The following is a 22,804-nucleotide window of genomic DNA, read 5'->3' as shown; positions in this document are numbered from 1 at the left end:
GGTCACCTTCCTAGTGGTCATCACTTCCGCACGTCGGGTCTCCGAACTACGAGCTCTCACATGTGAGCCGCCCTATACCATCTTTCATAAAGATAAAGTCCAACTAAGACCTCATCCGGCTTTTCTACCAAAAGTGGTGTCCTGCTTCCACGTGAGCCAGGATACTTTCCTACCGGTTTTCTACCCAAAACCGCATGCTGACCTACGTGAACAACACCTCCATTCTCTCAACGTTAGAAGGGCACTCGCCTTCTATATAGACCGGACAAAGCCCTTTCGTAAAACAACTCAGTTGTTTGTCGCCATTGTGGAATGGATGAAAGTCACCCCGGTCTCCTCTCAACGAATATCTTCATGGATCACCGGGTGTATTCGTGCTTGCTAAACCTTGCAAACGTCCCTCCGCCTGCTATTACGGCTCACTCCACGAGAGCTCAGGCGTCGTCAGGGCTGCCACGTGGGCCTCAGTTCATACCTTTACGTCCCACTATGCCATCATCCAGCACTCTCGGGATGATGCAGCCTTTGGCAAAGCGATCCTTCAATATGCGGTTCCTTGACTCCGACCCCACCTCCGAGGTAAGGCTTGGGAGTCACCTAACTGGAATTGATATGAGCAATCACTCGAAGAAGAAAAAGCGGTTACTTACCTTTCTGTAACTGTTGTTCTTCAAGATGTGTTACTCATATCTATTCCATTCCCCCCACCTTCCCCTCTGTTGGAGTAGCCAGCAAGAAGGAACTGAAGGGGGGTCGGGCTGGCAGGGGCTTATATAGATGGCCATTTCGGCGCCACTCCAGGGAGCTCCCCAGCGGGCCCGACGGATAGCTGCTAGGGTAAAAGTTTCCAACATCCGTGCGCGCACACACCAAACTGGAATAGATATGAGCATAGGCGTGCGCATGGGGTATGCCGGGTGTGCCCAGGCACACCCTAATGCAGGGGTGGGCAAATGGCTCCACTGTCCCAGCGCAGCAATCCGCCGGCCCCACCACCGCCTCTCCGGGACGGCCCCCGCCTGCCACCCCCACTCCGCGGGTCTCCCCCCGCCTGCCACCCTCCTCCCAGGGGTCTCGCCTGCCACCCTCACACGGGTCTCCCCACCCCTGCCCCGGAGCATCCCTGTCTGAAAGAAAGCAGCGTGCATCTCTCCCATGCCTGCTTGTGCTGCTGGTGTAGAACATTCCTGCTCAACTGCTGTCTGCTGCCCCAGGGTCCTAGTGCCCCCCATCCCCTAATGGCAGGGCAGGCTGCCCTTACCATGCCCTTCCGCCCTAGCCCTGAGCCTCTCCAACGCCCCAAACCCCTCAACCCCAGCCCCAGCCCTCATCCCCCTGCACCCTAATCCTCTCCCCAGCCCTGAGCCCCCTCCTGCATTGTGAACCCCTCAGCCCCAGCCAGAGCCCTCATCCCCCCTCACCCTAATCCTCTGCTCCAGCCCTGAGCCCCCTCTTGCATCGTGAACCTCTCATCCCCAGCCAGAGCCCTCACCCCTGCATCCCCTCCTATCCCCAAACTCCCTCCCAGAGCGTGCACCCCCTCCCTCTGCACCCCCTCCCACTTTCAAACTCCGTCCCAGAGCCTGCACCCCTCACCCCCTCCTACGCCCTCACCCCCAGCCCAGAGCCTGCACCCAAACTCCGTCCCAGAGCCTGCACCCCTCACCCCCTCCTGCACACTGACCCCCTGCCCCAGCCTGGAGCCTGCACCCAGCATCCAAACTCCATCCCAGAGCCTGCACCCCAGGCCTCCTCCCCCACCCAAACTCCATCCCAGAGCCTTAGGCAAGTAGGGGGAGGAGTTGGGGGGGCGGATTCTGGGCACCACCAACATTTCTACAAACCTGCCACCCATGCGCGGGGCAGCGTGTCTGGCTCTGCGCGGAGCAAAACATGCTGCTAGGAGCCTCATGGTAAGGGGTCTGGGGCGGGCGGGGGGGAGGTTGGATACAGGGCCAGCTCCAGGCACCAGCTAAAGAAGCAGATGCTGGGGGCGGCCAATACTAAGGGGCGGCACTCTGGCCGCTATTGGGGTGGCACGTTTGGGTCTTCAGCGGCAATTCGGCGGCAAGTCCCTCTCGGAGCGAAGGACCTGCTGCCGAATTGCCACTGAAGAGTGGAGTGGCGCGATTGCGCTGCCGCAGGTTTTTTTTTTTTTTTTGCCGCTTAGGGCGGCAGAAAACCTGGAGCCGGCACTGGTTGGATAAGGGTGGTGGCAGTCAGGGGACAGGGACCAGGGTGGGTTGGATAGGGGGTAAGATCCCAGGGGGGTGGTTGGGGTGGGGGGTCTCTGGAGGGGGCAGTCAGGGAGCAAGGGGGGTTGGATGGGGCATGGGAGTCCTGGGGTCTGTCAGGAGTGGGGGATGGATAGGGGTCAGGGCAGTCAGGGGACCGGGAGCAAGGAGTGTCCTTGGGGGGCAGTTAGGGTGGGGGGGTTTCTTGAGGGGTGGTCAGGGGATAAGGAGCTGGGGGGGTTGGATGAGTCAGGAGTTCTGGGGGGGGCTGTCAGGAGGCAGAAGTGTGGAGAGGGGTTGGGGAAGGCAGGGAGCAGGGGGGGGTTGGATGGGTCGGGAGTTCTGGAGGTCTTGTCAGGGCGCGGGGAGCAGTTGGATAGGCATGGGAGTCCCGGGGCCCTGTCTGAGGGCGGGGGTGTGGATAAGGGTCGGGGCAGTCAGGGGACAGGGGTAGGGTCCTAAGAGGGCAGTCAGGGGACAAGGAACAGGGAGGCTTAGATAGGGGGTAAGGTCCTGGGGGGCAGTTAGGGGCAGGGGTCCCAGGAGGAGGTAGTCAGGGGACAAGGAGCAGGGGGGGTTGGGAGTTCTGAGGGGGGCAGTCACGGGGCGGGAAGTAGGAGGGAGTGGATGGGGCAGGGCGGGGGCGGGCCTAGGGCAGGACTCCCTGGGTGCACACCCTAATGAAACGTACTGCACACGCCTATGGATATGAGCAACACATCTCGAAGAACAATAGTTACAGAAAGGTAAATAACCATTTTTTTCAGTATTGCCAATCTCAAGAGATCAAAAATCATGAATCAGACTCCTGCAAATTATGAGATTGGCCCAAAAATCATAAAGCTTTTGGTTTTTTTTAAAAAAGGTTATATTGTGTTTTTTAGTCTCTCTTGATTTTTGAACGCCCCCTGCCCACCCCTAGTGCATGTGAGAATTCGGGACGCGCCCCTCTACCAGCACCACCCCCCAACAGCCTCACCGCCTATTGGCATGGCCCCGCCTCCTAATACAGCACGTCACAAAGGTCACTACAACGCCGGCCGCTGCTGTCCCTCAGCCTTCACGACAGCCGTAGCCCCGCCCCCTCCGCCATGCAGGCTGGTAACGGTCCCTTCAATCCGCCCACTGCTTAGTGCGCTTGGCGCATGCGCGGAGCAACGGTGGTCGGACCGCTCTCAGCCCCGAGGGGTGGCCATGGCCGGGCAGCTAGAGTCGGTGCCCGCGGTGGAGATCGATCCGGACGGCACGTTCAAGTACATCCTGGTGCGGGTGCAGCGCGTGGGGGGAGCCGAGCACCGGGACGTCGTCAGGGGCACCGCGGCCGCCGAGTTCCACAGTGAGTCGGTGCCGCGAGCCAAGGGCGGGCAAAGCCCGGCTGGCGCCAAATGCACCGCCCGGACCGATCGCCCCCTCCGAACCGCTTTCTTGAGGCGGGAGCCGGCTGCCCCGCCGCGGGCCGCTCCGCCCCTGCTGCAGCTGCTGCTGCACCTCTTGGGTGGCCCGGCTGCCGCAGAGCTGCTGCTGCGCGGATAGCGCTCTCCCCACTGAGCGGGGCGCTGCTCTTACCCCCTTCCCTCCTCCCAGCGGCTCTGTTGCCCTGGGTGCTTCTAGGCCTCGGCCGCACTGGGGGGCTGTGCCTGTGCAATCCCTCCTGTGGCTGCGCCGCGACTTGCTCTGGTGTCCAGCCCTGGTACATTTCAGTCAGAAACATGAACTTCTGAGCAGCCTCTGACTTGGTGAGAGGGTGGAACCGGCAGCCACTGTTCTGGGATTTGCTAGGGCCCAGCTGCGTAGGTAACAACGGGTCTTTTCCTTCACTTCCCAGCTTCCCCAAGGAAACCGGAAAAAATTACTAGGTAGCTGAAAAGAGAGGACTGGAAGTAATCACCAAGTGAAACCTGAGTTCTGGTTAATGGATTGAACTGGCTTCATTTTGCAGATCATATATTTGAAAAAGTAAACCCTGAAATGGAAAAGTTGGGCTTTGAATGCAAGTGCCTTGGAGGAGGAAAAATTGACCATAATAGCAAAGACAAGAAAATGAGGGTATTTGGTCTCTCCACAGTAAGTGACATGTATTAGTTTCCTTGAAAATTCAACATTTTAGGGCTCTATTTAAAAATACTAGTAATAATTCTCAGCACTCTGATGGATCACTTATAAGCATTAATTAGTTAGTCCATACAGCTCACCTATGAGGTGGGTAAAGATGGCCTATTTTAGATGGGGAAACTACAGCAGAGAGGTTAGATTGACTTACTCACAGTCACACAGTAATTGGTTCCAGGGCTGTAAATGGAACTCAGCAGCTCCTGACTCACAATCCTGTACCGTAGCTATAGAGCATTCCTCTATGTATGTATCACTTACTTACATGGTTCAGTATGTAAATACATTCTGTTTATAAATGACCAATAGAAGCAAAGAATTATCCATATATGTGGAACACACTGCAGTCTCCATCCCACCTCACCACTGCAGAGAGTAGATAATAAGAACCAAGGATTTCTTGAGCTACTGATGTGGACAAGAGCATGTGATGTAAAGACATGTTATTTGAATCCTGTATAGAAAGTAGCAGTTCTTCAAGGTCACTTTTCCTCCGGGTTAATTATAGCCCCAAACCGGATTAAACTTTTTTTTTTTAATTAGGGCTCTTTCTCAGATATCATATTGTGGGGGCAAAGCTCTATGGGGAGGGGAGATGGCATGCAACATTAGGGGTCTTCTAGAGCCTGCTCAATATTCGTGGCAGAATCAAACAATTCATGACTAAACTTCTGGATTAATGGTGGTGGTGTGCAGCACAGGCAGCAGCATCTCTCTCTTCTGCCACCAAGATAGTGGGAGAAGGGGTAGTCATCTATACCCCACACCTTGTTTGCCCACCATTGTCAAGTGCCCTGAACTGTACAGAAGCATGCTGCGTAACTGCAAAGTTTCACTTTGTCAGACAGAAAAACGGAGATACAGAAAAGCTGATTGGCACTCTGGAATAGCGGGTTACATCTTGGCCTGTAAATCAAAGTAACTTGGCTCTTGTCCTGGTTTTTTGTTGTGTGACTTTAAAAATAGGGAAGTAGTTATGTTAAATGGGGCCATTGATACTTAGCTCTTGGGTAAACGATGAGAATTAGAGAAATGCTTGAGGAGTTCTTTGAAGTGAACTCTGTGGCTGGGATTAAATAGATTGAGCTCCTTGAGGCTATCACTATAAGGCAATGATAGTACCTTTCCCCAGTCCCCTGTAAAGCAATGTCTGAGACAGCACTGGAGCTCAGCTACTAGCTTCCAACATTATTGGGGGTGGTATTCGGCTTAGACAATAATTTAATAGCAGTACACGTTCAGATGCAAAAAGTTCAAGCTTTCTAACCATGAAAACACAAATGGTCAACATCACATGTCAAAATATACAAAGTAAATATCCTTAAATCAAACTAAGTTTTCAAGCAGCATGTTTCTTTCTTTGCCTATCTGTACATTTTCATTATTATCAATGACAATATTTTTTGTGTATATGGTGAAATCAATGTTTACCAATTAAAAAGCTAATGCTTTCAAGGCTACTTGTGTCTGATATAGCCATGCTTGTTTATGTGGGCAAACCATTGTGTAGAAAACAACTTTTTGTATTAGTTGTATAACATGCAGTTTAGATGTCAGTTTACTTGTGTGGTCCTCTTGGAGCAGAGTTAAGGCTCTTGTGGTCACCTAAGTGAGAATTAATGCCTTGTTAAGTGCAACCTTAACTCTGATTTTCCTGAGTGGTAGGCGTGTTAGTCTGTATCAGTAAAAAGAACGAGGAGTACTTGTGGCACCGTGGAAACTAACAAATTTATTTGAGCATAAGCTTTTGTGGGCTAAAACCCACTTCATCCGATGTATGCTAATACATACTTTGTTAGTCTCTTAAGGTGCCACAAGTACCTCGTTCTTTCTTCTGATTTTCCTGGCTTCTAACTCTGAAACATTTTAATTCAGATATTCTTGAAAGGTAATAAACAGAACTAGCTTCACCTCAGTGGGACTTCTGTGCAGGGGGAAGCACAAGGCCATAAATCTGGATATTTAAAATGTTAACTGGAACTCGATTCTCTTGTAGCCTTATATTTTGCATCCCTTTAAAATCTTTTCTTATCTTTTTTGCAGGGATATGGTAAAGCAGATCATGCAGTGACCGTAGAAATACTGAAAAAAGTATACCGAGACTATGAAATCACTTGGTCAGATGACAAGAAATGAAAAACTACTCTGGAATCTGAAATACAAAGCAGTTTGCACTATATCAACAGCTAGAGTATTGTATACATTGTGTTCAAATAGTATACATTGTGTTCAAATAAATCACTGTTAGCTTTATCTCAGTGGTCCCCAACCTTTTCCGTGGGGCGGGCGCCGGACGACTAGCCGCCCAGGACCATGGCCGCCAGACAAGCAGCTGCCGAAATGCCACCGTGAAGCGGCAACGTCAAGAGGCGTCACCCCCAAAATGCCGCCGTGAAACAGCGTCATCGAGAGGCGTTGCCCCCGAAATTCAGCAGCATTTCGGCAGTAGCACTTCTTGACGTTGCCGCTTCTCAGCGGCATTTCGGCAGCTGCTTTTCTGGCGGCCAGTAGGCGGGCGTACATGGATGCCTCGGCGGGCGCCATGGCACCCGCTGGCACCGTGTTGGGGACCCCTGCTTTATCTGAATAAAAAGATTTGTGTGTTCTCCATCCTTTAGAAATTGGAATTAAATCCTACTGAGGAAAACACAAAGCAGCATAAATGCTGACCAGGTTGAAAGTATAATAAGAAAGAATTTGAAGAACAACTGGCTAAAGACACAAACAATCAGCAAAATAATTTAAATACAGCAGAGGTTGGCAGCCTATCAGTCAATAAGGCTACTGGACAACCCAGTGCTAAAGGAGTACTCAAGCAGGACAAGGCTGTTGCAGAGAAGCTAAATGCATTCTTTGCAGCTGTCTTTATGTTAGAACAGTGTTTCTCAAACTGGGGTCCCCGAGAGTACATCAGGGGCTCCGTAGGCCATGCTGAGAAACTCCTCCCCCTCCCTTTCAGCACGCTGGGGAATAGGCTTCATACCTGTCCTGGCTCCGCACTACTCCCAGAAGCAGTCAGCATGTCCCTAGGGGGGAGGAAGGAGCAGGGGGTCTCAGTGCGCTGCCTCCGCCCTGAGTGCTGACTCTGCAGTGCCTAATGGCTGGGAACTGTGGCCAATGAGCGCTGCGGGGGTGATGCCTGCAGGCAGGGGCAGCATGCAGAGATCCCCTGGCTTCCCTGCCCAAGACCCACTGTCAGATGGCTGGACCAGTCACTGTTGGGAGCTGCCCTGGGTAAGTGCCTCATCCTCTCCCGCACACAAACTCCACCCCTAGAGCCTGCACCCCATCCTGCACCCAAACTCTTCCCCCAGAGCCTGCACCCTAACCCCCTGCCGCAGCCTAGTGAAAGTTAGTGAGGGTGGGGAAGAGTGAGCGATGCATGGAGTGAGCAGGGGGCAGGGCCTCGGAGAAGGGGTGGGGCAGTGGTGTGGCCTCAGGGAATGGGGCAGGGCAAGGCTGAGAAGGGGGATTGGGAGTCCCTGAAAATTTTTAAATCAAAAGGGGGGTCCTTGGGTTGCAAAAGTTTGAGAACTGCTGCTCTAGAGTATTTGGGGCTCATTGTCACTCATGAGCCTTCTTTTTAGGTAACAAATCTCTACTGTCACTTCAATGTGAGGCAGTTCCTCCAAAGATTTTGGAATAAATTGATAAACAGTAATAATTCATCAGGCCCAAATGGTATTTACCTAAGTTTCCTGAAAGCTGCATGGCCATACAGCAGCCTTTTCAGTGCTGCGCAGGCGCCCAGGGAATCCGCCCAGGGACCTGCCGCTCCTGGAGGAGGGGCGCCCATCCTCTAGCCCCCAACCTGCCAAGGCTGGGGTGGCCCTCCCCCCGAGGTCCAACTATGCCGCAGCCCGTACCTGCCATGGCTGGGGTGCCCCTACCCTGGCCAGGGTGGCGTGTCATGGTCTGGCCCCAGCTGTGGCCGGGGCAGCGCAGCGTGAACCTGGGCGGCCTGGCTCCAGCTGCCACTAGGACGGCCTGGCCCAGACCTGTCGTAGGGCACCCCTTCCCAAACCCAGCCCCGGGCCTCTCGCAGCTCCCTGAACCTAGTTCCAGCCAGACCTGCAGGGGCCGGTGGAGGGGTGCCTATCCTGCCACCCCAGGCCCGGAGCTGCCACGGCAGAGAGAGGTACCTCTCCCCCGCCAGCCCAGGCGCTGCTACGGGGAGAGAGGGCTGGGGGGAGTCCTCTTTCCCTGCCGTAGCCCTGGAGCGCACTCCTGCACCCCAAACCTCTCATCCCTGGCCCCACCCCAGAGCTGGCACCTCCAGACGCAGCCCTCACTCCCTGCACCCCAAACCCTCTGCCCCAGCCCTGAGACCCCTCCCACACTCTGAACCCCTCAGTCCCACCCCCACCACATGAATTTTGTTGTGTGTCACACATCCCCCTCCATATTTGTACACATAACAATTTATTCCACACATGGGTAGGAAAAATTAGAGGGAACACTGGTGTTCACCCAGGAGTTCTGAAGGAACACAACTATGAAATTGCAGAACTATTAACTGTGGTCTGTAACCTGTTGCTTAAATCAGCCTCTGTACCACATGACTGAGAGTAGCTAATATAATGCTGGTTTTTGAAAAAGGTTCTAGAGGTGGTTGATTCTGGTAATTACAGGCCTGTAAGCCTAAATTCAGTATCAGGTAAACTGGTTGAAACAAGTAAAGAACAGCATTATTAGACACAAAGATGAATATGATATGTTGGGGAAGAGTCAACACAGTGTTTGTAATGGAAAATTATATCTCACCTGTCTATTAGAATTCTTTGAGTGTGTCAACAAGTATGTGGGCAAAGGTGATCCAGTGGATATGGTGAACTTGAACTTTCAGAAAGCCTTTGACAAGATCCCTCATCAAAGGTTCTTAAGCAAAGTAGGTAGTCATGGGATAAGAGGGAAGGTCTTCTCGTGGATCAGGAACTAGTTAAAAGACAGGAGATAAAGGGTAGGAATAAATGGTTGGTTTTTACAATGGAGGGGTAAATGGTGGAATCCAGCAGTGAGTTGTACTGGAACCTGTGCTGCTCAACATTTCAAAGATGAAATGGAAAAGGGAGTAAACAGTGAGATATCAAAATTTACAGACAATACAAAATTACTCAAGATAATTAAATCCAAAGCTGACTGGTAAGCGTTACAAAGGAATCTCATAAAAATGGGTAACTGGACAACAAACTGGCAAATGCACATTAGAAAAAATAAGAGCGATCTTGGAGTTGTCATGGATAGTTCTCTAATAAGAGCTGCTTAATGTGCAGCAGCCATCAAAAAAGCTAAGAATGTTAGGAACCATTAGGAAGGGGATAGATATAATGCCACTCTATAAATCCCTGTTATGCCCACACCTTGAATAGTGCAGGCAGTTCTGTTTGCCCCATCTAGGGTGACCAGATGTCCCGATTTTTATCGGGACTATCCCAATATTTGCTTCTTTGTCCCGCGTCCCGACCAATGTTTGGTCGGGACACTGGACAAACAAGAAATTTTACCCTCCCAGAAGGGCCTCTCGCCCCACCCCTCCCGCCCTGGCTCCGCTCCCTCCTTCCCCCATTGGCTCCCTCCCCAAGTCCCTGCCCTGGCCCCGCCTCTTCCCCAACCACACAGCATTCCTCCTCCCTCCCAGGGTTGCAGCTGCATGGCGGCGCAAGCCTGGAGGGAGGGGGTGGCGGCGGTGCCTTGATCCTGGATATGGTGAGTCAACTCCGGCACCCAGGCACCAGGTGGGCAAAGGGGGGCTGGCAAGGGAAGGAGACGGGGGGGGCTCAGCTCTGAGCCCCCCGCCGCGCCAGAGGACTCCTGCCCGGGCCACTGCACACAGGGGCCAGGGCCAGGAGCGCAGCCTGGAGGCAGCGCGGTGGGTCCGGGCAGGGGCAGCGCGGAGCGGGCAGGAGCTGGGTGGGTGGCGCGGGGGCATGGGCCGAAACCCCGCTGCTGCCGGAGAGCCCCGCACCTCTCCCTCCTGCTCGTGGCTGTAGCTCCTTCCCGGCGGGACGCGTCCTCCGGCCCGCCACGGGCACATGCGGCGCGCGTCCAGCGGCTCCTTCCCGGCGGGAGGGAGACTAGGTGTGGGGGACGCGCGCCGCATGTGGCTGGGGCGGCGGGAGGTACGTCCCGCCGGGAAGGAGCCGCAGCTGCGAGCGGGAGGGAGAGGGGCGGGGCTCCCTGGCAGCAGTGGGGATTCACGCCGCGCCGCCCACCTGGCCCCTGCCTGTTCCATGCTGCCCCTGCCCGGACCCACTGTGCGCCGCATATGCCCGTGGCGGGCCGGGGGGCGGGAGGCTCCTCGGGGAGGACAGCGCACGCGGTCGGGGCCTGCTAATGCCCCCGGCCCCTTTGAAACGCCCTTTTTTTTTTTTTTTGCTGCGCCCCCCCCCCTTTTTTTTTTTTTTTTGCTCGCGTCCCCCTCTCCCCCCCACGTCCCGATATTTGATAGCGCTGATCTGGTCACCCTAGCCCCATCTCAAAAAAAGATCATTAGAATTAGGGAAGGGCAACAAAAATGATCAGGGTTATAGAACAGACAAGATGTTCAGGGATTCAACCCCATGCTCTGAGTGTCCCTAAACTTCCAACTGCCAAAATCCGGGACTGGTCTATAGCACGGATCATTCATAATTGCCTCATTCTGTTCATTCCTGCTGAAGCTTCTGGGGGGAGGGATAGCTCAGTGGTTTGAGCATTGGCCTGCTAAACTCAGGGTTGTAAGTTCAATCCTTGAGGGGGCCACTTGGGAATCTTGGGCAAAATCAGTACTTGGTCCTGCTAGTGAAGGCAGGGGGCTGGACTCAATGACCTTTCAAGGTCCCTTCCAGTTCTAGGAGATGGGATATCTCTATTATTATTATTGGCCACTGTCCGAGTCAGGCTACTGGGCAAGACTGACTATTGGTCTCACACAATACGGCCCTTCGTATGTTCTTATAAAACCTAATAGTTTGACTCTGCTTCAATTTAAAATAGTCCAGATTAAATTGTTGGCAATCCCCATATGCCAAGATTTCTATGGCCTAAGGAAAGCATTATAAATTAGATCTACATTTGTGAGGGAAAGATGTTTAGTTACAGCTCATGAACCTCACTATCTAAGTCTTCTGTGTGGATAACTTCCCTTAACAGTCCTGATCTCGCCTAATCTGGAAAGATAAGCAGAGTCAAGCCAGGCTAGGTTTTCTTAGCTCCCTCTGGAGAAATTTTGGGCTGGTTCAGGCTCAGGTAGGTGTGCGTGTTATGTCTCCTCAAGCCTGTATAGAATGTTGTCCAGTTTCTCCTGCTGAGAATTAGGTCCCCTTCTTTTTCCTTTGTGCTTTCTCTCAGGATAATCTATCTGGTCGCATGGCTTCAACTGCTATTTACACCAGACTTACAAATCTACCTCTTCACTTCTGATCCATCTCCCTTCCTCCAATCCTGTTCCTCAGCCTAGCTGACATCACCTGCTTGGATATCTTTCCATCAGCTTAAACTTAACATGGTGAAAACTGTCCTCTTCACTTTTTCCTCCAAAACTCTTTGCTCCCCTCATTCAATGTCACTGCTGACAATCACCATCCACGCTTAGAAATTGTAAGTCTTTGGCCTGGTCTACACTACAAGTTTAGGTCGAATTTAGCAGCGTTAAATCGAATTAAGCCTGGACACATTCTCACGACGAAGCCCTTTTTTTCGACTTAAAGGGCCCTTTAAACCAATTTCTTTATTCCACCTCCAACGAGGGGATTAGCGCTGAAATTGGCCTTTCCGGGTCGGATTTGGGGTAGTGTGGACGGAATTTGACGGTATTGGCCTCCGGGAGCTATCCCAGAGTGCTTCATTGTGACCGCTCTAGACAGCACTCTCAACTCAGATGCACTGACCAGGTAGACAGGAAAAGCCCTGCGAACTTTTGAATTTCATTTCCTGTTTGCCCAGCATGGAGAGCACAGATGACCATGCAGAGCTCATCAGCACAGGTAACCATGATGGAATCCCAGGATCGCAAAAGAGCTCCAGCATGGACACAACGGGAGGTATGGGATCTGCTCGCCATACGGGGAGATGAATCAGTGCTAGCTGAACTCCGTAGCAGTAAACGAAATGCCCGAACATTAGAAAAAGTCTCAAAAGGCATGAAGGACAGAGGCCATAACAGGGACGCACAGCAGTGCCGCGTGAAAATTAAGGAGCTAAGGCAAGCCTACCACAAAGCCAGAGAGGCAAACGGAAGGTCCGGGGCAGAGCTGCAGACATGCCGCTTCTACGCAGAGCTGCATGCCATGCTAGGGGGTGCAGCCACCACTACTCCAACCCTGTGCTTTGACTCCATCAATGGAGAATCACGCAACACGGAAGCGGGTTTGGGGGACAAGGAAGATGATGATGATGAAGACAATGAAGCTAGCTCACAGCAAGGAAGCAGAGAAACCGGTTTCCCCAACAGCCAGGATATGTTTATCACACTGGACCTGGAACCAGTAACCCCCGAACTCACCCAAGGTGTGCTCCCAGACCCTGAGGGTACACAAGGAACCTCTGGTGAGTGTACCTTTGTAAATACTACACATGGTTTAAAAGCAAGCGTGTTTAATGATTAATTTGCCCTGGCAATCACGGCCAGTACAGCTACTGGAAAAGTCTATTAACATGTATGGAGATGGAGCAGAAATCCTCCAGGGACATCTCCAGAAAGCTCTCCTTCATGTACTCCCAAAGCCTTTGCAAAAGGTTTCTGGGGAGGGCTGCCCTATCCCGTCCGCCATGGTAGGACATTTTACCACGCGAGGCCAGTAGCACATAGTCTGGAATCATTGCATAACAAAGCTTGGCAGCGTATGGTCCCAGTGTTTGCTGGCATGCAGACAACATCCATTCCTTATCTCTCTTTGTTATCCTCAGGAGAGTGATATCATTCACGGTCACCTGGTTGAAATGGGGTGATTTTATCAAGGAGACATTCAGAGGTGCCTGTTGCTGCTCAGCTGAACAGAAATATTCCCCGCTGTTAGCCACGCGGTCAGGGGGGAGGGGTGAAGTGATCATTCCAGAGAATTGGGTATGGGGGCAAGAGGAGATAGTTGGGTTTGTGCAGCCCCTCCTTTTACATTGCAAACCCATTTTAAATGGCCAACCCAACGGGTGCTTGGTATGGGAAATGAGGGCGCTGCTGTTTGAAACCATTCCCACATGTTATGAAGGTTAAAAAAGCCAAAAGACTGTGGCTTACCATGGCTACCTGCAAGCCGAATTCTGTTGCCTGGCACTGTGTGAGTGATCTCTCACACCAAACCGGCCAGGCCCTCAATATAAGAGGAAAAATGCGACCTTGTAATGAAAGCACATGTGCTGTGTAATGTGAACAGCAAAATTTAACGTGAAAGCGTGTACCCATTGTTCTCTAAAATGTGTCTTTTTAACCACCTCTCCCTTTTCTTCCACCAGCTGCAAATGTTTCTCCTTCGCAGAGGCTAGTGAAGATTAGAAGGAGAAAACGGCGGACTCGGGATGATATATTCTCGGAGCTCCAGATGTCCTCCCACGCTGCCAGAGCACAGCAGAATGCGTGGAGGCAGACAATGTCAGAGTGCAGAAAAGCACAGTATGAACGAGAGGAGAGGTGGTGGGCTGAATCGCGGGATGAACAGAGCAAGTGGCGGGCTGAAGAGGATAGGTGGCGTCAGATTGCTGACAGAAGGCAAGAGTCAATGCTCCAGCTGCTGGAGCATCAAACTGATATGCTCCAGCATATGGTTGAGCTGCAGGAAAGGCAACAGGAGCAGAGACCACCGCTACAGCCCCTGTGTAACCAATAACCCTCCTCCCCAAGTTCCGCAGCCTCCTCACCCAGACGCCCAAGAACGCGGTGGGGGGGGCCTCCGGCCACCCAGCCACTCCGCCCCAGAGGAGTGCCCAAGCATCAGAAGGCTGCCCTTCAATAAGTGTTAAAGTTTTAAAGTTTTAAAGTGCAGTGTGTCCTTGTCCTTCCCTCCTCCCCCACCCCACCCGGTGCTTCCCTCCTCCCCCACGCCTCCTGGGCTACCTTGGCAGTTATCCTATTTGTCTGATGAATTAATAAAGAATCCATGAATGTGAAGTAACAATGACTTTATTGTCTCTGCAAGCGGTGCTCGAAGGAGGGAGGGGAGGGTGGTTAGCTTACAGGGAAGTAGAGTGAACCGGGGCAGGGGGGTTCATCAAGGAGAAACAAATAGAAGTTTCACACCGTAGCCTGGCTAGTCACAAAACTGGTTTTCAAAGCTTCTCTGATGCGCACTGTGCCCTGCTGTACTCTTCTAACCAACCTGATGTCTGGCTGCGCGTAATCAGTGGCCAGGCGATTTGCCTCAACCTCCCACCCCGCCATAAATGTCTCCCCCTTACTCTCACAGATATTGTGGAGCGCACAGCAAGCAGCAATAACAATGGGGATATTGGTTTTGCTAAGGTCTATCCAAGTCAGTAAACTGCGCCAGTGCACTTTTAAACGTCCAAATGCACATTCTACCACCATTCGGCACTTGCTCAGCCTATAGTTGAACAGATCCTGACTACTGTCCAGGCTGCCTGTGTACAGCTTCATGAGCCTTGGCATTAAGGGGTAGGCTGGGTCCCCCAGGATAACTATAGGTATTTCAACATCCCCAACGGTTATTTTCTGGTCCGGGAAGGAAGTCCCTTCCTCCAGTTTTTGAAACAGACCAGAGTACCTGAAGACACGAGCATCATGTACCTTTCCCGGCCATCCCATGTTGATGTTAGAGAAACGTCCCTTGTGATCCATCAGGTCTTGCAGCAGTATTGAAAAGTACCCTTTTTGGTTTATGTACTCGCTGGCTTGGTGCTCCGGTGACAAGATAGGGATATGGGTTCTGTCTATTGCCCCACCACAGTTTGGGAATCCCATTGCAGCAAAGCCATCCACTATGACCTGCACGTTTCCCAGAGTCATTACTGTTGATACCAGCAGGTCTTTGATTGCGTTGGCTACTTGGATCACAGCAGCCGCCACAGTAGATTTGCCCACTCCAAATTGATTCCCGACTGACCGGTAGCTGTCTGGCGTTGCAAGCTTCCACAGGGCTATCGCCACTCGCTTCTCAACTGTGAGGGCTGCTCTCATCCTGGTAGTCTGGTGCTTCAGGGCAGGGGAAAGCAACTCACAAAGTTCCATGAAAGTGCCCTTACGTATGTGAAAGTTTCGCAGCCACTGGGAATCGTCCCACACCTGCAACACGATGCGGTCCCACCAGTCTGTGCTTGTTTCCCGGGCCCAGAATCGGCATTCCACGGCATGAACCTGCCCCATTAACACCATGATTTGCACATTACTGGGGCCCGTACTTTGTGAGAGGTCAATGTCCATGTCAATTTCTTCATCAATCTTGCCGCCATGCTGCAATCGCCTCCTCACCTGGTTTTGCTTTGGCATGTTCTGGCTCTGCATATACTCCAGGACAATGCGCGTGGTGTTCATAGTGCTCATAATTGCCGCGGTGATCTGAGCGGGCTCCATGATCCCAGTGCTATGGCGTTTGAGCTGAAAAAAGGCACGAAACTATTGTCTGATGGAGGAAGGGAGGGGCGAGTGATGACATGGCTTACAGGGAATTAAAATCAACAAAGGTGACTGTGCATCTGGGAGAAACACAAACAATTGTCACACAGAATGCCCCCCCCTCCAAAAGATTGAACTCAAAACCCTGGGATTAGCAGGCTGTTAATTTCACGGAGGGAGGGGGAAGCAAATGAATACAGAACAAATCTGGTCCATCTATCTTTTACATCTTAGACTGGCAGCAGATGGTGCAGCATGACTGATAGCCATTGGCAGTTTCTGGGTGTTTGGCAGAAGATGCTGCATTTCAATTGCTAGCCAGCATCGTCAAGACGGTGCAATAGGACTGCCGGCAGGACTGAGTCTCCAGAGACAAAACATGTCTGCCCAGGCGCCTCTGACCGAACTCACTGAGGAGTATGATGACGATGGATACCAATCGTAATACACCATCTACTGCCAAAAAGCAAGGAGCTGCTGCTGTATAGCAATGCAGTCCCACGTCTGCCAGCATTGAGATAGCCGATGACGGCTACCAGTCATACTGCACTGTCTACTGCCAAAAGGCAATTAGCTGCTGCTGTGTAGCAATGCAGTACCACATCTGCTGGCACCCAGATGACATATGGTGATGGTGAGCTGAGCTGAGCTGAGCAGGCTCCTTGCTTGTCATGGTATGTCGTCTGCACAGGTAACCCAGGAAAAAAGGTGTGAAACGATTGTCTGCTGTTGCTCTCACGGGGGGCAGGGAGGGGGCTGACGACATGTACCCAGAATCCCCCGCGCCACTGTTTTTGCCTCGTCAGCCATTGGGATCTCAACCCAGAATTCCAATGGGTGGCGGAGACTGTGGGAACTGTGGGATAGCTACCCACAGTGCAACGTTCCGGTAGTCGACACTGGCCTCGGTACTGTGGACGCAGTCCGCCGACTTAATGCACTTAGAGCATTTTATGTGGGGACACACACAATCGACTGTATAAAAACAATTTCTATAAAAGCGGCTTCTATAAATTCGACCGAATTTCATAGTGTACACATACCCTTTGACTCCTCCATCTGCTCCTGATACATCTAAGGCTGTGTCCAAATCTTTTACTAACTTGACACCATATTGAAGATGCAACCCTTCTTTTCCGTTCCAGCTAAAAATCTTGGCCATGTCTGTCCTTATCACATCTTGACAACCACGACATCCTCCTCTGGCTTTTGTAATACTTGCCTTGCAACTCTCCATTCCATACAGACTATGGCCCATAACATTCTCTTTCTACCATTAAGCTCACTATGTTTCCTTCCTCTTCAAATTTCTATACTTACTTCCCCTCCTCCATGGCATTAAGTTTACATTTTTTGTCCTAGCCTTCAAGGCATTACTATTTCTACATTGGATTGCTTCTGAAGTCTTCTCTTATTGCATCTTTCCCCATCCCTTCCTATGGTAGTGATGTTATCCTTAAATCCCTGTTAACTAACATATCCCATAATCTTCTCAGTATTTTTCTTCCATGTCATTCCTCTCCACAGAATGCCCTACTATTACCCGCACAATTTAAGGCTCCCGTCTGCTACCCGTCCTTGTGGGTACTCAGGGACAAGGGACCCAACTTATCCCTCTGTAGGCTCAGGGCTCTATGGGTTTCTTCCCAGTGAAAGAACCTTCACAAGGTGAATATCCTTAAACATGTCCACGTACTTATTAGCAATTAGCAACAAATCAATGGAATACACATGCCTAGCATCTAATGCCTACCACTCCCAACAACAACAGGCAGACGTCTCTCGATGGCCAGTCAGGATCCGCTCTCGTCCAGGGCTCTGGGTTCTGCACTATATGGTCATGCAGGGGTTAAAAGTCCTGGCAGCTTTGGTCTTGAATTGTATCCCAGAACTGAGTTCCAACAAGCTTATTTTCTGACCCTCATTATAGTTAAAATTAGAGTTCTTCTTATCAATACCTTAATCAATTATTTTACTGAAAGCATGACTATACACTAAATCTAACCAATCATAACCCCTAATGGACTAAAACAATTTCTGTAGCGACAGAAAAACCTCATAATTTCTACTTATCAGCAAAAGCAAGTTTTAAGAAGAAACTCAGACAGGCACCCAGTAAGAAATTTGCAGAAATTCAAGGTTATCTTGTCCATACTCCCTTCTATTCCCATGAATCTGTGATTTTAATTTAACTATACCTGTTAGTAATGCAGCTGATATTTTTCTGTCTGTCTACACCAAAGCCAAATACTCCTGACTCTATAGTTATATTTCCAATTTATGGTTGCTGAGCATACAAGATGGTTGCAAGTTATGCTAAGTCCATAGACAAGATGGCTGTGGGTCATGTCAAGTCCAGGCCGCTCGTTACACTACTATCTATCAACATAATTCCTTTGTTCTTAAAATCTCCCCTGAAGACTACATCTGTATTGCCTACAAGTAGTAAATCAATAATGTAAATATAGCTAAATCCTTGTTATTCCCTCTGCTAGGATTCCTGATGCATCCGCTACTTGTGGTATCCAAGAGATAAGTTTTCTCCTACAAGATCCATTTTCTATCTATCTGTTTGGTAGCCTATGTGAAATGCATGGTTGCCTCAGCCCAGTTTCCACTATACAGGTGTCCACATCACAAAAAAAGCTACCATGGCTGCCAGTGTTAGTGGAGAGGCCGTGATGCCAATTAGCCACTTGTAGAATCCCACATCTTAATTCTGGACAGCACGAAGCTAGCACTTGTGAATTAACTAATAATAATTAGTTGAGGTCACGATAATACAGATCCCAGCTTTGATTTCCCTACAGGAATTATGACTACAGAACATGTTTCCATGCCAATGTGTCTAGTAATCAAGAATGGGGTAAGAGAACCAGAACTGTTTCTAAATAGAACATTTTCCAGTCAGCCTTCCGTTATGCATCTTCCCTTTGTTTTAGCCCTAAACTTTTCAACAGAAAAAGATAATTTTAAGTGCTGCTGTTTTACTGCCTCACTGGTTCCTGTGCACAAAGTTGTACTGATTGATGCTCTCAGTTCCTGTAATCAGCAAATACTCTCTTCAAAGAAAGATCATCAGATAAGTTGAACTCTTTCACAGAAACAAAGTCTTTAAAACTCACTTTCCTGAGAGAATTGGACAGGATTGTTATAAGTCTCCCTGCAGCACTGATTTACTGGAAAGACAAAGCCAGACCGGATTTCTGATCATACAAGTCACACTTCCAAAACGTGAGGGTGGAGTTGGGATGAGTTGTGGGAATGGGCAGATGAGAAAGAGGTGTTAGGTTGCAATGTAGTTTGCACACACAGGAAATTGTAGATGACTCAGTGGTGCATTATGATCCTCCAAAGGGGACTTGGGTGGGAAGAAACTTCCGGATTCTATCCCCCCATCTAGTAGTGAAGAGGTTTGCGGGGGGGGGGGGGGGGTTGTGATGTGGTGTATAGGGAACACTAATTACTTGCATTCCTCATTTGGCCAGAAGAAGGGGGTAGGGTAGAGGCTATTAATTCCAGATTCTTCTTCGAGTGATTGTTCATGTCCATTCCAAGCAGGTGTGTGCGCGCCACATGCACGCCAGCTGAAAGATTTTCCCCTAGCAGCGTCCATAGGGTCGGCCTTGGCGCCCCCTGGAGTGGCGCCTCCATGGGCCCGCCGACCCTCCACCCCCTCAGTTCCTTCTTACCGCCGGTGACGGCTAGCTGCAACTTTGCTCGCTCTTGCAGCAAGCATAGCAGTGTCCCTTTTAAGTATATATAGTAGTTTCCTCTCTCATAGTTTAGAGTTAGTGTTAGTCGTAGATAGTTAATAGTTGTTGGGGGTTTTTCCCCCAATGTACTCGTTGCCCCGCTGGGGCATGCCCGGGTCCCCAGGGTTTAAACTCTGCAAGGACTGCGGGAAGTTTATGCCGAAGAGTGACCCGCACTCTTCCTGCTTAAGGTGCCTCGGAAAGAGCCACCAAAGAGACCGGTGCAGTATCTGCAGGGGATTCCATCCCGTTAAGGACAGAGAGCAGAGACTCAAAGTGCTCCTGATGGAGGTGGCCTTACAGCCACACTCAGACCCGGAGCTGCTCGACCTGGGGCCCAGCACCTCATCCTCGGTGCACAGTGCCCCGGCACCGCTAACAAGGCAGGAGGCCCAGTCTAAGACCTCTAAGTCCCGGCAACAGGGAGAATTGGGACATAGAAAATCGGCCTCCATAAGGCAAAGGTGCCCGCAAAGAAGATCACCCCACCAGGACCTTAAAGGGCCAGCGACGTCCACAAGTGCGGTGGGACAAGCCGTGCCACAACCGCATCCTCCCACAGTTCCATCGACTTCCACCCAGGTGAGGGTGCGGTCGAGTCCGGACCGGTCAAGATCCCCGGACCTCAGCGAGGATGTGCGTCTCCCATTGACGCCGGAGGCATTCGAGGCGGCCTCTGACTTATTAAGCCTCCTGGTGCCGGCCTCCCTGCACCGGTGGAAAGAGCCGCTGAACATGGCCCGACCCCCGATCCAATGAAGGGGCAAGCCAGCCATGATGTCGCCCCAGTCCCTGCCCTGTGCTGCCCCTGCGGCACCGGCGCAGAGAGAGCATTCCCCAGCACCGCTGCACCGCCCTCCGGTGGCAGTGGGTACTGCTCCCCCTCGATCCTCCTATTCGGAGACCTCGGACTTGGAGGCGGAATCCTATCGATCCAGTAGATCGAGGAGCAGGAGGTCGGCTTCGCAGGCGAGCCAACAACCTTACCTGGCACAGTGGCAGCAGCAGTGGCAACAGCCTTCCCAATGGCCATTCTGGACTCCCTGGCTTACCATCAGACCATGGGACAGGTGCACGGCCCGCGCTCCAGGTCTGCGGCGGTCTCCTTGACGTCGGTGGCCCCAGCGCAAATGCCTCCACCACCGGCACCACTGTCAGACAGGAGTGTGCCACATCAAAACCCAGCACCCCCTAGCCAGACACCGGCACCGGCGGGAACCATGGTCCCGACACCGCGGGCATCGCACCAGCCACGCAACCACAGTACCATGTGCTGCAGGCCCCTGCAGAAACTGAGGGTACAGAGGAAGGCCCTTTGCAGGTGATCTCCTCTTCCTCTCCGGATGAGGTGGTTGCGGGAACTTCAGTGGCACTGGCCCTAGAAGACAACCGGGTGCTTCAGCAGCTCCTTAAGCGGGCAGCTCAGAGCCTGGCGATCCAAGTGGAGGAGATCGAGGTGGATGTGGATCCGATAGTGGACATCCTGGCCCCCTCGGGCCCATCTAGGGTTGCCCTACCATTGATAAAAATGATAGCTGATACGTCCTGCACCTTGTGGCAGATGCCAGCTTCGTTGGCCCTCATGGCCAAAAAGACAGAGATACGCTACTTTGTGCCCTCCAAGGGCCATCGGCACCCGTATGCCCACCCTCCCCCAGACTCTCTGGTTGTGGATGCGGCCAACCAAAGGGAGTGTCAGGGGTTCCAAGGGTCTACACCAAAGAACAGGGAGGCCAAAAAGTTGGACCTATTTGGCAGAAAAGTGTACTCAACACAGGGTCTGCAATTACGTATAGCCAACCAGCAGGCTATAGTGAGCCAGTATGGACACAACACATGCTCAGCATTGTCCAAGTTCGCTGAACTCCTTCCCCAGGAATTGCGAACAGAGTTTTCGGCTATAGTAGAGGAGGGGAAGTTAATTTCCCAGGCATCCCTTCAAGCAGCCCTGGATGCGGCGGACGCAGCCTCTCGCACACTGGCAACCGGGCTGGTTATGCGACGGGGAGCCTGGCTTCAGGTCTCAGGCCTTCCACCTGAGGTCCAGCAGACCATCCAGTACCTCCCTTTCGAGGGGCCCATGCTCTTCTCCGAAAAGACAGACAAGAGGCTCCATAGCCTAAAGGACTCAAGGGCTACCCTACGCTCACTGGGCTTACACACCCCAGCCACCCAACGCAGGCAATTCAGGCCGCAGCCAGCCCCGCGACTTTACCAGCCCCAGAACCGCACTGACCCCTTGCGTAGGCAGAGCAGAAACGGCAGAAGGAGGCAACAACAGCCCTCCGGCCAGCCATGGCCCCCATCAGGGCCTAGACCCCAAATTTGATGGTGCGGTCGGGGACGACCTACCGGTCAGGACTCTGGATCCCATCAACACTACCTTTTCATCATGTCTGTCCCCCTTCTATCATGCCTGGTCCCGAATCACATCGGACAGTTGGGTGCTCCGCACAGTAGAGAGGGGATATTCTATCCAGTTCTCCTCCCTCCCGCCCCACCAGCCCCCCTTCCCATCCCTCTTCAGGGACCCCTCTCACGAGCAACTTCTAATTCAGGAAGTGCGGTCCCTCCTCGTAGTAGGGGTAGTGGTGGAAGTTCCTCAGGAACTCAGGGGCAGGGGTTTCTACTCCCGGTATTTCCTAATACCCAAGGTGAAAGGGGGCTTCAGACCCATTCTGGACTTGTGGCATCTGAACAGGTTTGTAAAGAAGCTTAAGTTCCGTATGGTCTCCCTGTCCTCCATCATTCCCTCCATGGATCCAGGGGACTGGTACGCCGCCCTCGACTTGAGTTGAAGGACACGTATTTTCATATTGCAATAGTTCCCCAGGACAGGCGTTACCTCAGATTTGTCGTGGGCAATACCCAGCTCCAGTTCACAGTCCTGCCCTTCGGCCTGTCAACGGCCCCGAGGGTCTTCACAAAGTGCATGGCAGTCCTGGCAGCCTTCCTGCACAAGCACGGAATTCAGGTGTTCCCCTACCTGGACGATTGGCTCATCAAGGGCCGCGCCAAGGCACAGGTGGAGGCTCAGGTGGTCTTCATCAGACGGACCTTCCTCGAGCTCGGCCTCCTGCTGAACAAGGCCAAGTCCACCCTGTCTCCCATCCAGAGGATAGAATTTGTAGGGGCAGTTCTGGACTCGACACAAGCCAGAGCGT

At 51.9% G+C, this 22,804-nt stretch overlaps 3 protein-coding genes across 3 annotated transcripts in view; 2 read left to right on the top strand and 1 right to left on the bottom strand.

The window, feature by feature from the left end:
• LOC128842199 (E-selectin-like) overlaps nt 1-22,804 on the bottom strand; it is a 139,562-nt gene that overhangs the window by 52,523 nt on the left and 64,235 nt on the right.
• On the top strand, nt 3,353-6,596 carry LOC128842202 (14 kDa phosphohistidine phosphatase-like). Its single transcript, XM_054038020.1, has 3 exons — nt 3,353-3,570; nt 4,174-4,298; nt 6,387-6,596. The coding sequence occupies exons 1-3, from the start codon at nt 3,429-3,431 to the stop codon at nt 6,477-6,479; spliced, it is 360 nt and encodes a 119-aa protein (XP_053893995.1). The 5' UTR covers nt 3,353-3,428; the 3' UTR covers nt 6,480-6,596.
• Nucleotides 11,845-14,258, top strand: LOC128842201 (uncharacterized). The gene is made up of 2 exons (XM_054038019.1): nt 11,845-12,869; nt 13,773-14,258. Exons 1-2 carry the CDS (start codon nt 12,281-12,283, stop codon nt 14,141-14,143), a joined length of 960 nt encoding a protein of 319 aa, XP_053893994.1. The 5' UTR covers nt 11,845-12,280; the 3' UTR covers nt 14,144-14,258.

Source organism: Malaclemys terrapin, chromosome 8, assembly GCF_027887155.1.
Source record: "Malaclemys terrapin pileata isolate rMalTer1 chromosome 8, rMalTer1.hap1, whole genome shotgun sequence".
In the NCBI taxonomy this organism is placed as follows: domain Eukaryota; kingdom Metazoa; phylum Chordata; order Testudines; family Emydidae; genus Malaclemys; species Malaclemys terrapin.
This window is presented reverse-complemented; position numbering and strand designations above follow the sequence as displayed.

Coding starts and splice junctions, on each gene's coding strand:
- LOC128842202 (XM_054038020.1), top strand. CDS start 3,429: ATGGCCGGGCAGCTAGAGTCGGTGCCCGCGGTGGAGATCGATCCGGAC. Junction 3,571..4,173: donor CGCGGCCGCCGAGTTCCACA/GTGAGTCGGTGC, acceptor TTCATTTTGCAG/ATCATATATTTGAAAAAGTA. Junction 4,299..6,386: donor GGGTATTTGGTCTCTCCACA/GTAAGTGACATG, acceptor TCTTTTTTGCAG/GGATATGGTAAAGCAGATCA.
- LOC128842201 (XM_054038019.1), top strand. CDS start 12,281: ATGACCATGCAGAGCTCATCAGCACAGGTAACCATGATGGAATCCCAG. Junction 12,870..13,772: donor GGGTACACAAGGAACCTCTG/GTGAGTGTACCT, acceptor TTCTTCCACCAG/CTGCAAATGTTTCTCCTTCG.